At 41.3% G+C, this 17,213-nt stretch overlaps 1 protein-coding gene across 2 annotated transcripts in view; it reads left to right on the forward strand.

The window, feature by feature from the left end:
• cntn3b (contactin 3b) overlaps positions 1-17,213 on the forward strand; it is a 103,013-nt gene that overhangs the window by 60,760 nt on the left and 25,040 nt on the right. For both annotated transcript variants that reach the window (XM_077198079.1, XM_077198080.1), the window contains 6 exons: positions 1,477-1,661; positions 5,494-5,630; positions 11,796-11,925; positions 12,386-12,536; positions 12,632-12,759; positions 15,120-15,295. In XM_077198079.1, coding sequence (XP_077054194.1) covers positions 1,477-1,661; positions 5,494-5,630; positions 11,796-11,925; positions 12,386-12,536; positions 12,632-12,759; positions 15,120-15,295 — 907 coding nt within the window. The remainder of the gene's footprint in view (positions 1-1,476; positions 1,662-5,493; positions 5,631-11,795; positions 11,926-12,385; positions 12,537-12,631; positions 12,760-15,119; positions 15,296-17,213) is intronic.

Consider the following 17,213-nt stretch of genomic DNA (forward strand, 5'->3'; position numbering starts at 1 on the left):
TTGTTGCCTGAGTTTACACTCTTGCATGGTGCTGTTTCATTTTATCCTGCGTTATAAAATACACAATATTTGTGATCAGCACTTCAGGTTCTTTCTTAATGCGATTTGCAATCTGTCACGAAAGCTTTTTACAGAGGCCTTTTCACTATAATGGCCTGCTTTGCAGAGAGCAATGACCTGCAAGATTCCCTCCTTAAATAGTGTGGAAATAGAGCTGCAAGCTGCTTTTCAAAAGAAGAGCAGAAGGGTTGTCATTTAGAGAGGGGGTAATGCAGGTTTTCAAAAAGCGGGAGATGGTGGCTTTTCACACTATACAATGAGTGCATCACCCTAGATTCAATTCTGAATAAGATCCATTCACACTCAGATTTTCTTAATGGGGTGTATATTTGAAGAAATAGGGGAAAATGGATTTTTTTTTGCCAAACATTATGGAATTTCTATTCCTCAGTCAACGTTCCTGTAAATAGTGCTAGCAACACTGGTGTCATGGATTTGATTCCTGAAATGAACGAACTGATCAAATTGAATGAAATTTAAATCAATTTGGATAAAAGCATCAACCAAATGCATATATGTAGGCTACACTACCACTTTCAAAATGTGGGTTTTTTGGCGAGACAGCCACCATTTAACCCGAAAAAAGTCATATAACCATTCCAATAACTCCGAAGATGTTCAGTTAAGCTAAAAAAACTGCATAGTTCCCCTTTAAGAGATTTTGTGCTGCTCAATATTTTTGTGGATACCATGATACATTTTTTGAGTATTATTTGATGATAGTTCAAAAGAACAGATTTTTTTCTAAATAGAAATATATTATAACAATACAAAAGTCTTTACTGTTACTTTTGATCAATTGAATGCATCCTTGCTGAATAAAAGTATAATATATATATATATATATATATATATATATATATATTATTGACCCTGAACTTATACATTGGTAATAATTATTAACAATAATTGTAAATGATCAAATGCACAGCAATAATTAATTTTATGACACTTTAGATAAAAGAATCTGCTAAATGGATTTCCACTCACCAAACTTTACATTTAACCATAATTCATAATTCTGGAATTAGCAATACCTCAAATGGAATTGTGTGAATGAAAAAAAGCTCCTGTAGCTGGAAGAAAAAGGAAGCTCGCAATGCCAAGGTCGTAAATTTGATTCCTACAGAATACATTAATGATTAAAAACCTTGAATGCTTTGAATAAAATAATTTTCCAAATGCATAAATGTAAATGCAAAATATACACATAATAAAATGTGTAGCTTGGATGCAATGTATGTCGCTTTGGATAAAAGTGCTTGTCAAAAATTTCTACCGTAGCAATGCCAAGGTCATGGATTTGTTTTCCAGGCAATTAACATACTAATTAAAAAAGTATATTTGCTTTAGGTGAAAGCATCTTACATATGAATTTGTCTAACTACTAATGGTGGCTTTGCTTCGGTTTCACAGTCCAGTTCCTAAGATCAGCTGGAGAAGAACCAGTGACGTTTCATTCCCAAACAAAGTCAAACTAAAAAATTCTAACGCCCTTCTGGAGATTCCGAGTTTTCAACAAGAGGACACAGGGACGTATGAGTGCATAGCGGAAAACAGTCGTGGAAAGAATGCTGCAAGGGGTCGCGTGTCTTTCCATGGTGAGTTGTTCTCGTTCAGCCTTGATTTCTTGGTTATTTTGATATATGTATTTGCCATTTAATACCTCTTTATCATAAACACCCATGTCAACATAATTTCCCCTAAATTCATTGTTATAAATTTGTGTATTTTTTCTACCTTTTGAATTTGTTATTTGATAAGTATAAATAGATGCCTCTGTTGAGAGATAAACTTTGTCTCATCAAGATGTACAGTAATTTGAACAAAATGACTGTTGCCATATGGCAGTTCTGTCCCGCCTTGAAACTGCAGTAATAAATCAGTAGACAGTGGCATCAGTTATACTGCAGCTACTTATTCATCATGTTTTATAGAAATATAATTATATTTTTGCAGTAAGAACCTTAATGATTTATGTTTTATCTTTTGAGAAAAATGAACACAGGATAAATTATTATGTTTGACTTAATTTGAGTCTGTAGGAGATCCAACAGCCTCCATATCAATTTTATTAAAAATATTTTATTTTAATATCTTATTTTATTTAATAAAAAAAATATTATTTAGACAGCACAGAATGCCACTTAATATTGTGAACTTTATTTATTTATTTGAAATAATGTATTTGTATTTTACTTATGAAAAATATCTTTACGTTTGTTACTGAAGCTATTTTAGGGCAAAAAAAATCAAATTTGAGGAAAATATTTCAGTCATGTCAATGTTTCAATGTTTACCAAAAAGAAAGCAAAGGTATTGTAAGTTTGACATGATTCTATTACAGTTTTATAAGGTTCTATACTACCTGGAGTGGCATAATTATCACATTGTCTATTGTCATTATGGCACGTTAAACTGCACACAACCTCGCTATGCCATATATGTCATAACTCACAATGAGGACATGTCATAACAAGTGTCTCATTTGACTTGTGTCCTTGAGAGACATGACATTTCATGATTCATGTGATTGTGACCTTCTGCAATGAGCACCTCATTGTAGAAGGTCACAGTGGCATTCCATGAAAAGTCAAGCTAAAGTTGAAATGTATGGCATTGTTGTATTAATAATTGTATACCCTTTACCTTTATCCTCTCCTCAAATTATTTTTCTTTTAATTTTTAAAAAGTGAGTGTTCATCAGAGTGCTTCAAAACTTTGTCAGTTTTTGAATTGAAATTGGAACACACACAAACACATTTACTTGATTCAAGGAGATTTTTGTAGTTGTTGCTAATAATAGTTCCCTTTCAGTCGCTCACATTCGATGTAGTCGATGTGTCGACTGATTGGGATCACGCTTAGGGAGCCTGTCACCTTCGAGTACTGTTAAAATGAGCCAATGCACATTGGTGTGCGAGATCTGCATCTCACACTCCGCCCTGCGGCGTGGGTATAAATACGGAAGTGGATGCATCCACCAGTTGTCTTTCGTTCGGAGCCGATCGGTGTCGATGTCTCTGAAGAGTGTTGAAGTTTTCAACAAGCGAGTGTGTTGGTGTTCTTCTGGAAGACTCTCCCAGTGCTGGTGGTTCTACATCGCAAGTGCAGCGGTGATCGCAAGCTTCTGGGCTCTAAACTGCTGTTTTAACAGCATAATTTCTGTGTTTTTTGACGGTTGGTTAGAGGGCAAAGAAGTGCGTGCTTCGCCGTTTCAACTGCGCCCAACAGTTCTCTGCCGCCCAAGCGCAGACGGAGGCCATCCAGCACATCCTGCCCCGGCGGGGTGGAGGCAGCAGCGGGCCGCCGGGGCAGGATGTGCTGGATGACCTCCGTCTGCCAGTGGCAGTTCTCCGCCTGCTCGTCACTGAGGGTGTCCCCCTGTCGCCGCTCCGGCTCCTGCTGGGCCTCCGCAGCAGCCTCCACCCAGGCCTCAGCATGGAGCCAGCTGCAGGCAGGCCACCCAGCCTGTGTCAGACGCTGCCAATCCAAGTGGCAAGCATAAGGATCAAGGACCCGGTCACGCCTTCTCACGCACCCCCTGCCGTCACCTGGAGACAGGTAATTGTTGTGCACCACACTCAGACCCCGCTCCGGGCCGCCTTCGGGCCTATCGAGCCGGATCCCTGTCCTCAACCTCGCTGCCCCACCACTATTGCTGGCCACCGCTGACTCCGGGCTCTTCTTGGCTCCTATTTCACAACTAGTTCAGATCTCGCACACCAATGTGCATTGGCTTGTTTTAACAGTACTTGAAGACGACAGGGTCCATAAGCGTGATCCCAATCAGTCGACACGTCGACTACGTCTCCGTTCCCTCTTTCAGGGAACGAGGGTTACATACGTAACCGAGACGTAACATACACACACAAACACACACCTAGAAATTCACTTTTTTTTTCTCAGAATTGGTAAATATAAACTTGCAATTGCGAGTTATCAGGTCCATTTCTAAGGGGAGAAAGTCAGCTCACAATCCCGAGTTTTTATTGAGATTTGAAATCTTGCAATTACCACAAAAAAGTCAGAATTGGCAGATATAAACTCAAATTGTGAGAAAAAAGGTATAAAGTCTTAATTGTAATATATAAACTCGCAATTATGACTTTATTTCTCAGAATTACGAGTTTATATCTTGCAATTCAGACTTTATAATTTGCAATTGAGAGTCTTCGAGTCGTGCAATTGTGAGATAAATAGTCACAATTACCTTTTGTATTTTTTTATTCTGTGTTGGAAACAAGCTTCCATATATCTAACACACACTCTGAAGTCTTTTTGGATTTTCTGTCTTTGCAATGACTGTATGAATATATGCATGTATGCTGTGAAACTGAAAAACTATTCTGTAGGATTAAGGAAAACGGGAGTTTGCCTTGCCAAAGTATTGTCTGTTCCACTATTTGACTTTGTGCAGAAAACAAGCAGTTTGAAAAGCACTGGATTGGTGTCGGTCTTAAAGGATATATAGGTCTTATCCTAGTTTGTTTTTGAATTAACATTTGTGAAGAGAAATGCAATCATATGAATGTGTTAATTGATCTCAAGACTCTGTACGTGGCATTGGAGTGTTTGCCAGTCAAAAGGATAATGAAGCTTCCAGAAGGAGGTCAAAGGATTTGTAGCTCGGAACGGAGCATGTGCTGTAGTGTGATTGAATTGATTTATTAATTGAACATATTACTTCAATAGTTAGATTCATATTCACATGGCTCTTGTGAAATGGGTTGTCTATTGTTTGTTGTTATAGGAGTTTCAAGCAAGCCGTCAATATTATACAGACTAGCGAATGAGTGTATGGCGAGCCTTTTTGGAGGTGGGCAAGCAGCTTATGCGATTCTTATATTGCAGCCTTTTCTGATAATGATAATTAATAATTCAGGGGTCACACTGTGTGATTAGAGCAATTTAATTGAATGTGGGATTTGCTGTCTGTAAGTAATCTAACTTTGACAGAGCAGAAAAATTTTGTCATCATTTGCCCACCCTCGTGAATCTGATTTATGGCAAACAAAAGGAGTTATGCCCTTGTATACATTGAAAAATTATATACATTACCATTAAAAGTTTAAGGATAAGTACATTTTATTTTAAGTAAAATGTATGGGGGGGGGAAATGTATTTAAATGTATGGGGAAAAAGCAACCAGGAGAAGCCTATAGCATCTCCTCCTAGTTTTGCATAGATGAAAGAAAGTCATATAAGTTTGAAATGACCTGTAGGGTGAAAAAACAATGATGGATTTTTCATTATTGGGTGAACTTTTACTTTAATTGTTTCTGTCATCAAGGCCTTTGAATCTATTAGCCTTGGGTAATGTGGGTGGTTTTAATATGCAAGTGTAACATTTCATTTATGTGTATTATTTAATATGTCCATCATCTACCCTTTATCCATTGTTTGATTGATCAATGTGCTTTCTTTCCACAGCCACACCTCATTGGCTGCAAACAACGACAGACACAGCATTGCCCATTGAGGAGAATCTGTTTTGGGAGTGCAAAGCCAATGGGAAACCAAAGCCCTCTTATAGCTGGCTGAAGAATGGAGAAACTCTTATATCTGAGGTACGTTAGGGCTTTATCTGCTCTTACTGTACTGTAGTTCAAGGTCAATGCAAACATATTCTCATTGCTGACATAAAAGCCAGGTAAAAAAAAAAAAAAAAGCCAGCATCTGCTTAAGTAGGAGAGACTCCCATCAACAAACAAAAGCAGTTATAAGGCAGCAGAAAGACTCCATTAGATGTGACCTGCATTCAAGCCGAGAGTGACCCGCACCTCCTCCCCTCCCTTCCATCACACATCACGTCAATCTCTCCTTGTGACTCTTTGTGCTGAGGTCAGCCCTTAAAAACAGCCGATAGGCTTAAATGTCTGCCATGCCATTAGCAGAACCATCAACTCAACACCTCCTTTCCTGTCTCACATACTTTTCCGACTGGGCGCCCATGCTAAATGAATTGGCCATTAGTATTTTACTGTTATGTTCAACGTTTCTTTTCTGTTCATTAGAGCAGAGGGTCAGCATTTTTTCCTCTTTCTCCTTTGTATTTCACTTAAATAAAAACGTAAATTTTAAATGATTGATTTTAGTTCCCCTTCAGGGACTACCGCTGCGTGAAATCGCGGTGGGAACGCCCTCAGCGTGACGCGTCTGAAGCATGAATGAAATCAGTCAATGGAGAGAATGAGCGTACGGCGAGTGACGTCATCGACCAGGAAGCTATAAATATCCCCTGAGTACACAATACGCCAGCTTTAGTTACTTCAGCAGCTCTGTGTGTGTCTGAATCTGTCGATTGTGTTTGTCTGTTTTGTCAGGAGTTTTCACTATATATATTTTATATAAAAAAACCAATATGAGAAAAAAAGAGCGTTTTCCCTTGAGAACTCTGCGCTCGCGGCGATCGCTCTTCGAGGAGAGTGATTTGCTGCGAGCTCCCCGAGGCTCGGGTCCCGCTTCTGTTGAGGCAGAGCGGCGGCGATTGTCTTGGGGGTCGCAGATGGATCTCGCTGGCGACGTTGAGACGGGCTCCGCCCTATCTCAGCTATCTCCGACGAGATCTAGTGCCTCTCACCCGGCTCTGGAAGCACGCGCTGCGGCGGTTACTTCTGCCCGGGTGGAGGCACATGATGATGTTGAATTGAGATTTTCCAGTTCTGAGGAGCTGGATGTCGAAAGTTTTGCATCAGAGAAAACTAGTTTATCACATTATACTGCAAATGAAGAAGGTTTGATGGATGTATTATCTCGGGCTGTTGAAAAGCTAAAAAAAAAAAAAAAAAAAAAAAATAACAGTATCGAGTAGCTGATAGACAGGTTTCTAGAATTAAAAGCAATCTAGATGATAGATTTCTGTCTGCACGACCTCAACCTTCTAGCCGGTGCTTACCGTTCTTCCCAGATCTTCATGCTGAGGTTTCAAAGACCTGGGTTAGACCGGTTTCAAGCAGAATTTACACAAATCAGTCCAATGCTTATGGTAACATTGTTGGTGCTAAATCTGCTGGTTATGTGACGATACTGTAGTCAGAGGAGACGCTCGCGAGCTATCTCTCTCCTACTTCATCGTCTTCACTTAAAGCACCGGCTCTTCCACCAAAAAATAAATAAATAAATACATATATATACCTCTGTGCTGGTGGGGAAGGCTTACTCGGTGGCTCGGCAGGCGGCTGCATGTTTGCATACGATGACTTTTATGCAGGCTTTTCAGGCCGACCTGCTCAAAGGAAATCTGAGGGGGGTCCCCGCCGAGAGAGACTTGCGTTCACCTCCCTTAAGGGTGCCCTGTCTCTCCCGGCGCCCTCAGGGGCCCGTCCTACTAACCCTGCCGAAACAGGGCGTAGAAGGGTCTGGCGAGTGCTTTCCCGAGGGACGCTCGCCGCCTCTAAGGAGGGTTCTAGTGTGTTCAGACCAGTCGTTCCCTGCCGGTGCGCCGTTACAGGGCACTGTGTCTGTCACGCAGAATGTTCAACCAGAGCAAAGTCTTTCGTCGAGTTCGTCTTCCAAAAGAGCACAGCAGAAGCGGAGTGTCACGTCTCGTGCCCCCCTGCAGAGAAACTGGAGGGACGAGGTGGGGCGCTCTCCGGCGTGGCCTTCTCGGGGCAGGACTGATCTGAGGACAGTCATTGTCGCCAGAAAGGCCGCGTCGAAAAAGTCCTGACGGGCTGAACGTCAGGACTCTGAGGGTGGTCCCCATCGGGAAAAACTTGAGTTCACCGAACAAAAACACGGTGCCCTGTCTTTCTCGATGCCCTCAGGGGTCTGTTCTACTAACCCTGCCTATACAGGGCGTAGAGAGACTCGGCGAGCGATTTCCCGAGGGACGCTCGCCCCCTCCAAGGAGGGTTGTGGAGTGCTCAGACCAGCTGTTTCCTGCCAGTATGTTACAGGGCGCTGTGTCTGTCACTCGGGATGTTCATCCGGAGGCCAGCCTCGAGAGGCTGGTTCCCTTAGTAGAGTTCCTGGCGGAATGGGTCCCCCACCCAGCAGGGAGTTAGGATACTACTTCATCGGAAAAAAAAAAAAAAAATCCTGACGTGCTGAACGTCAGGGTTCTGAGGGTGGTCCCTATCGTGAAAGACCTGAGTTCACTGCACAAGAATACGGTGCCCTGTCTTTTCCGATGCCCTCAGGGGTCTGCTCTACTAACCCTGCCTTCACAGGGCGTAGAGAGACTCGGCGAGCGATTTCCCGAGGGACGCTCGCCCCCTCCGAGGAGGGTTGTGGAGTGCCCAGACCAGCTGTTCCCTGCCAGTACGTTACATGGCGCTGTGTATGTCACTGGGGATGTTCAAATCAGATCCGAGGACTGGTTTGTCATGATAGATCTAAAGGACGTTTACTTCCATGTATCTATCCTCCCTCAACACAGGAAGTTCCTGAGGTTCGCTTTCGGGGGCGAAGCGTACCAATATCGGGTTCTTCCGTTCGGCCTAGCACTGTCACCCCGAACATTCACGAAGTGTACGGATGCTGCTATAGCCCCGCTGAGGTTACAGGGCATCCGCTTTCTGTAATATATAGACGATTGCTTGATTCTAGCTCAATCGGAACAACAGGCGGTTTGGCACCGAGATGTCGTTCTTGCTCATATCAAGTGACTGGGGCTGAGGCTCAACGCCAAAAAGAGTGTTCTTTCTCCATTACAGAGAACCACTTTTCTAGGTGTAGTGTGGGATTCAACGACGATGCAGGCACGATTGTCACCTGCTCGTATTGCTTTGATTCTCGCTGCAGTAGATCAGGTCAAGCTAGGCCAGTCATCCACTGTAAAACAGTTCCAGAGACTGCTAGGTCTCATGGCAGCTGCGTCCAACGTGATACCTCTTGGCCTCTTGCACATGAGACTGTATATTGTGGTGGCTCAGGACCAAGGGATTCTCCCCGAGGGGAAATCCGCTTCGCATGATCGTGAGTTTGCGACGGTGTCATCACGCCCTGATCATGTGGAAAGATCCTTGGTTTCTGTCCCAAGGCCCTGTGTTAGGAGCTCCTTGTCGTCGCGTTATGCTAATGACAGATGCCTCTCTCACGGGTTGGGGGGCGATCATGGATGGTCGCCCGGCTCAGGGTCTGTGGGAGGACCATCATCGTCTGTGGCACTTAAACTGCCTAGAGATGTTGGCGGTGTTTCAGGCTCTGAAACACTTCCTCCCAGACCTAAGGGGCCACCATGTTCTTGTCCAGACAGACAACACATCGGTGGTTTCTTATATCAACCATCAGGGGGGTTTGCGTTCTCGCCCGCTTTACAAACTGGCACGTCAGATCCTTCTATGGTCCCAGGGGAAAATTCTTTCTCTGAGAGCTTTTATCTCCCGGGGTATTTAAATCAGGGGGCAGACATCCTGTCAAGACAGGGGCCGAGGCCCGGGGAATGGAGTCTTCACCCCGAGGTGGTGGAACTCCTATGGAAACATTTCGGTCTTGCCGAGGTAGACCTATTTGCTTCTCGAGAAACATCACACTGCCCGCTGTGGTTCTCTCTCAGCCATCCAGCCCCGCTGGGGTTGGATGCGATGGTACATCCGTGGCCGAGGTCACGCTTGTACGCTTTTCCCCCGATCGCTCTGCTCCCAGGAGTTCTGGAGAGGGTTCGCCGGGACGGGCTCAGTCTCCTGCTAATAGCCCTGTTCTGGTCGGCCCGGGTATGGTTTGCGGACCTAGTGTCTCTCCTCAACGGCTCTCCCCTAGAGATACCGATCAGGAGAGATCTGCTCTCTCAGGCGAGTGGGTCGATCCTTCACCCCCGTCTAGAGCTATGGAGGCTGTGGGCTTGGCCTCTGAGGGGGCCCAGCTCATAGATTCTGGTCTCTCGGCTGAGGTCGTTGAGACCATCCTCCGATCCAGAGCTCCCTCCACGAGGAAGTTATATGCCGCGAGGTGGAAACTTTTCACCTCTTGGTGTGGAGAGCGCCAGCAGGACCCAGTTAACTGCCCGGTTGGTACAGTCCTGGATTTCCTGCCGGATCGTCTCTCCACAGGGTTATCCCACTCCACACTGAAGGTGTTTGTGGCGGCCTTAGCTGCTTACCACACCCCTTCAAGTGGAGGTTCCCTCGGGAAACACCCACTTATGTCTCGCTTCCTTCGTGTCACTTTGAGGCTGAGGCCTGCAGTTCGCACGAGGGTACCAGCTTGGGATCTGGCCATCATCTTAGAAGGTCTCTCCCTTGCTCCTTTCGAGCCCATCGAGGAAGTTTCGGAAAAGTTTCTTACTCTAAAGACTATCCTTCTTCTCGCTATCTCATCTCTAAAAAGAATTGGAGATACTCAAGCACTTTCGGTGGCTCCCTCGTGCCTGGAATTTTCTCCTGGTTGGTTAAGGCCTTTCTCTTTCCGAGACCAGGTTATGTTCCTAAGGTTCCAACTGTTTCAGTTAGACCTACAGTTCTGCAGGTTTTCTGTCCTCCGCCTTTTCTGACGTCAGACCAGGAGAAAATTAATTTGCTGTGCCCTGTTTGGGTTTTGATGCTTACGTCCACAGAGCTGCCCTGTGGAGGAGATCGGAACAACTGTTCGTCTGTTTGGGTCACCTAAGAAAGGGTGTCCTGCATCTAGAAAAAGGATGAGCAAGTGGGTGGTCGAGGCCATCCCACTTGCTTATGGTTCGGCCCATCAGCCTTCACCTTTGGCTGTAAGGGCTCATTCCACCCGGAGTATGGCTGCTTCTACAGCTCTTCTTTCAGGAGCTTCTCTTCAGGACGTTTGTGATGCGGCAGGCTGGTCCTCACCGCACACTTTCGTTAGATTTTATTCCCTCGATCTTAGCTCCACTCCCGGGGCTCAGGTTCTCTCGTCGGTTTGTGTCTCCTAATGACACACGACGGGGATTTGGTCGTATGGGGATGTGGGTATTGCGTTCCCAACTGCGAATTCACGCAGCGGTAGTCCCTGAAGGGGAACGTCCCGGGTTACGTATGTAACCCTAGTTCCCCGAAGGGACGGACGCTGCGTGTCCTGCCATACTCTCGGCATCCCCTTGGGTCGCTGCTCCATTAACTTTTAAGCTGGCGTATTGTGTACTCAGGGGATATTTATAGCTTCCTGGTCGATGACGTCACTCGCCGTACGCTCATTCTCTCCATTGACTGATTTCATTCATGCTTCAGACGCTTCACGCTGAGGGCGTTCCCACTGCGATTTCACGCAGCGTCCGTCCCTTCGGGGAACTAGGGTTACATACGTAACCCGGGACGTTTTAAATGTTTTATTTCTACTTTTCTTTTCTTTCTTTTTTTTCAACAAAATCCCATAGACTTACAGTAAAGCAGTGTTTTTTTTTAGTATCATTGAAATACTATTATAATTTTTATTAATAATGTTTTTATAATTTCGTTTTTTTATTTTCATTTGTAAGTTTTAGTAATTTTGTTGTGCTTTCGTCATATTAATTACTTTTATTTATCATTATTTTATTACTTTTTAAGCATAGGCCTATAGTTTTTTTCTTAGTTTTTATTTTAGTTTGAGTTATTTTAGTACATCAAGTTAAACTAGATGAAAACGAGAGGTTTCATTGACAACTAGTTGACATAAAATAAGTTTAAGTTTATTACAAATATATAACTTTTTTTTTATGGTTTTAGTTAATTATAATAACCCTGCTTTGAAGGAGGGACCCAAACCATATCTAGTGACCAGAATATCATATCTTTTGACTTTTGACCAGTAAGCAATCATGAAATCAAGCAACCTGTGATCATTTGTGTATGTGTCTACAGGGCCGAGTGCAAATAGAGAACGGCGCTCTCTCCATCTCCTCGCTAAACCTCTCAGATGGCGGGATGTATCAGTGTGTGGCGGAGAACAAGCACGGCATAATTTATTCCAGCGCCGAACTGATGGTGCTTGGTACGACCTCTGCGTTTCCACTGCCTGCTTTCCATCCTTCATTTGAATGATAAAACTCTGAGTAGTCACAGCCCATGCCCAAATTACATGGCAGCACTGAAAACATCCATGTGATTAAGTGCTCCATTGCAAAACTCATATTTCCCCTATATTGATTCTGAAATGTATTAATTTTAATCAGAACGCATTGGTCAGTATTGTTTGTACGAGTCCCGTGTCAAATAAATGGCGTCTTTTGAAGATACAGCACAGAATGCCACAGCAAAATGTAGGTTTAGTCAAAGACAAATGGCCTGGAAGCAGCCAGTGGAAGCGGACAGATTTATTTGTTAAGTCCTTTAGACTTTTCTAAAAGGCTTTCTTCCTTTTTTTTTGCCAGAGGCTGTTTGAACGTCAATTGCTGTTCATCATAGATTCCATTGAGTGTGAGTCTGAGGCTAAATCTCTCTGTCTCCTACAGCCTCTGCTCCCAGCTTCTCCCAGAATCCTTTGAGCCGAGTGCTTAAGGCTCGCTCGGGTAGTGACGTTAGCCTAGATTGCAGACCACATGCTTCGCCCAGAGCCATTAGCCTGTGGAAAAAAGGGACTGAGATACTGCAAAGAAACGAAAGGTATTTAACTTTTGAGTTTATTTTTTATAACATTGAAGACTTTGGCCATGTGATTATTTTTTTGTGATGTTTATCAATTATCTATTACTCTCAAGGATTTCACTCTTCCCTAATGGAACTCTTAAGATTGCCAACGTAACAAAGCGAGATGGAGGTAGTTACATGTGCATCGCTAAAAATCAGTTTGGCACAGCTAGCACAACAGGAAGACTGATAATCACTGGTGAGTCATTATATTTATATTCTCGATCAAAAGTGTTTTAGTGCATATTGAGATTCGAATCCCGCTTGCAATATTTTCCAGATCCGGGTTCTCCACTGTTTCTCTCACCCCACTATTTGCTGTGCACCTTTTCTATTTTCCATAACAATAAAAAAAAAAATAGCAAAAAGCCAAACAAAAATAAATAAAATGTATTCTCCAAGCAAAGACATAATATAATTTCTTTGTTGTAAAAAAAGCTATTTCATTTCTCTCAAATTGTTTTGGGATTCTTTTGATAATCATACATTTAGCCTTAGACTATAAAGTTGCTTTGGATGAATAATAGCTTCATTTTTGCTTTGCAGGAAATACACTAATTCACTCTTATTGTTGACTCAGATACTGTACTCTTGATGGTTTAACTATGATTAGCTTTGAATGAAATGCCACATCTGGCACTATCATAATGCATTGCTTCAGCTGTTTAAAGAAATGTATTAGACAATTGACATCTTCATTCTTCTAAGTTTCTGTTGACATCACTGTCAGCCTTTCAAGTAAAAAAATCACAAACCATAAGATTTGTTTTATATAATCAAGCAGACTGAGAAGTTTCACACAATGCCTCTACTCTGTTTCAAGACAAATAGCTTTTGTTGTCAAGTCTCTATGTCTAAAGGCTTTAAGAGATCTTTTCAAACTCTTATTTAAGTAATAGTTCACCAAAAAAGTTTAATTCTGTCATCATTTACTCATGATCATGTTGTTCAGAACTCATTTGATTGAAATACAAAAGGAGAAAATATGAAAAATACTCACTGTAATTGCAAAAACAGTCTTAATTTCTCATTTTGTGATTCACTGAAGAAATGCCGTTTTGTACAGCTTTGGAACTACATGAAGTTGAGTAAAAGAAATATTATCTTTGGGTGAACTGGCCCTTTAAGTTAGCCTCCTATACGTATAACATTCTCTTCTCTAGTTTAGTTCATATGCCCTCTTGCTTCAATCGTCCACACAGTTCAGTCCGTGTTACGCTAATTACTCATTGTTAAGGTCATCCTTAATTGCTGTGGCCATTAACCATGTGGATTGTTATGTCCTCGTTAAGCTATAGGATGAATATTATTCCTCACTTTTGTTCATCACATAGGTTACGGGTTTAATCAGCAGTATTTTCATGGCAAATCAGAAGAAACTCATTAGCTATGTACCATTGAGACCTCTGTGTGAGTCCATACGTCTTTTGTAGGGTTTCCCTTTCTTCTTTTGTTTATATTGTTCTCTCATTATGTTTTTGTCATGCACCGGCAGTTGACCTCCTTAATGTAATTTAATTAAAATGACCTTTCCCTCACAAAGTGCCTTCACCCAACTGTATTCTGTTCACAGTAGACATGCTGCCAATTCATTTGGCTCTTATTAAAATCTACTTTATGTTCTTCTCAAATTAATAGTCCCCATATGGAAAGACAGCCGCCAAAAATCTAAGTATAATACCTAGAAATTATGATTATTTATTACAGCAATAATCCACCACAGGCTGTGGTAAAATTGCTAACCCACAGCCTTGAGTCCATGGCCTACTTCTCATCAGGACCATAGCAATGTAATACACTAATTTTCAATACATATATTAATAATATTAATCACAATAGGGTAATTCTTACCATGCAGATCATTTTTATGTCTCAATCATACAGTATTTGAATTAATACATTATATAGGTAAAATATTGTAAAAAAATTCTGATGGAAGTTTTTGTCTCTCACAAAATTACAAAATATTTTAATTAATTTATAAATAATGTTTAAATAACAATTGAAATATGTGTATGCATAGTTTATGTTATACAATATGTTATAAGCCAGTTTTTCCTCTGGAATATGTTTTTTTTTATTGCTGATTAATTTACATATTTTTTCCTCATGTCCTCAATATAATTATTTGAGTCTCTTGTTTACTATTTAACAGTTCAAATGTGGCTCATCCAGTCAAGCCTTGTATTATAAATGAATGTATTAGTGTATTATTTGCATAAAAGTCTGGGTTAAAATGTGACTTTTAACTATTTTAAAATATTTTTTATTGATGCATTTCATTATGTAGTGAAATATAAGTGTATTTATAGTTGACATTTGTCTCAATTATTGTGGTGGATTTTAATATTATAATGCAGAATAATTATGCAGCCTACCCTTCTGGAACAGCCTTTGGTTTGGGAGCATGATGCCTTAAAATCCTTTCAGAGACAGCTCGCTAGGTTTTTGGAACAGAGTGATTGTCTTGTTATTTGCCTGGTCACAGAAGAAGTTACCTCGCTTTAGTTTGTATCCCAGAGCTAAACTGACAGACTGTGTTGGCATTGTAACTAACAGAGCCCACGAGGATCAGCCAGGGCCCCAGCAGCACTGAAATCACTGTGGGGGAGAGCATCGTGCTTCTCTGCCAGGTGACTGCTGATCCAGCCTTGGACGTGGCCTTCTCCTGGGCCTTCAACGGTCAGCCCATCGATTTCCATCAAGACGTGAACCACTTCGAGCGAGTGGGAGGGGTGAGTATTGTGGCTTTAGGGCAATATGGCAACCTCAACATCCTCATCCCACACCACCACCTCCAAACATGAAACATTTATAGGGAGTGTATCTTGGAAAACAGGATTTTCCTTGCTGTTTTGAAAAAAGGGTTTGATGTACTGTACTGTGTAGATATAATCTAACATTCACAAATCATTTATAAAGACTTGACTGCAACAGTAGCAAATAGGTCTGAAATGAATAACTAAATTGCAGTAAACACAAGTGTATTTCATAAAAAACTAAATATTCTCAGAATTTGTAGAATTCTGTAGTATTACGCACATAAGGGGACATGGGGGTGGAAAAAAATATGAGTTGGGAGGAAAAATAATAAATTATGTTTTTTCGGTCTCTCGCAAAAGGTTTGCGTTCCCCTGAGACACTTTTGCGTTTGCGTTTCTCGGAGGAACCCGAAAGATTTGCGATTGAATGAAAAAGCATTGCCAAATAAGCGTTCCTCCCATCTCATTTTTTTCTTCTTCACCATGTCCTTTTAGGGGCTCCGTAGAATATGGTCCATTTAATGAAGTACAATACATTTGTCATGAGAAAGCTGTACAATAAATTGCGTTTTGTAATTTCTTAACAAATTCAAAGTAAGATGAGTTTATTTGAGTCGTCGGAGATCTAAAAAAATAATTTGTATGTAACATTTTTTTGTTTTGTTTTTTGTGCTCAAAGTTGAATCAGACCAAAGAACCCAGCATATAATGCAGTTCATTTTATTGAATACATCTTAAACACGAGCACTTGGAGTACTGTAACTGGGTTTTAATCTAATTATTGTGCTGGACAGGAACAAGCTATTTGGACTTTGAATGCTCTCTCTCAAAGAGATTTGCCAGATGTTATGTCTGTAGTTTGATATTCATCCCATTCTTTGGATGAATTTTGCCTTCTTGTTCTGGGTCATTCTGTTGCTGACCTACATTGAATTTGAATGATTCAACATGTATACCAAACAGCTGTTCTTTACAAACTCAACCAGGGAAAGAGGCCAGATCAATTAAGAGTCTTGTTCCTATTTTACCCCTTTTTCACAGGACGTTTTACTTCACAGGGGAGACTCCAAAGAATTAAAATCCTGCCTTATAAGAAATGCTTTATGTTGTCACATTCCATTTTGCTGTTTTAGTTTAGATTTTTTCTCGGTTGGCTAGGGGTTTGAACAGAATAATAAACAGCTCTTGATCATTTACAATCAAGGATTTGAAACCTGGGTGCAGTTGAAGGTTCTTGAAAGTCTTTCTGAGAGGGACTTTAGATGGTTCATTTAATAGGCAAATCGTAACTTCCTAAATTTTATCGAGCTGGAAAAGGATATTATATTATATTATATTATATTATATTATATTATATTATATTATATTATAGTTCTATAACTTATTTATTTAAAATATATTTGTAGAATATTATAAAATAAATGATTAAATATTAATATTATTTATTATAAAATAAAGACAAATAAAATATTGTATTTTTCACCCACACGCCTTGGGCCCACTATCATGATCTTGATTCAGGCCACTCAAACCCACGGCCAGGCACTGCCTTTTATTGTCATGTGATGGTGGCTGCGTAAATTTCATACATGGGCTTCTCTCAAGGGCATTTAAAAATAACATTGACATATGCAGATGGGGGTTATAATGAGATATGGCTTTCAGGGATCCATACTTTCTCTGCTCCCAAAGATTACGCCTTCCATCTCAGCAGCCTCTGATGAGTGCAATACCATAATTAAACATCACCCGCTCCACAGTCTTCCATGTCCAAACCTGAAATTTTGGAGTCCATTGAACCGATGAATGGGCTCTTTTATTGATATTAATTGAGTTTAAGGCATTTTTTTTAAATAGGAATTGAACTTGATTGAGAGGAAAACACAGTCAA

Source organism: Siphateles boraxobius, unplaced genomic scaffold, assembly GCF_051911475.1.
Source record: "Siphateles boraxobius isolate OS27281-9 unplaced genomic scaffold, OSU_SipBor_1 41, whole genome shotgun sequence".
NCBI lineage: Eukaryota > Metazoa > Chordata > Actinopteri > Cypriniformes > Leuciscidae > Siphateles > Siphateles boraxobius.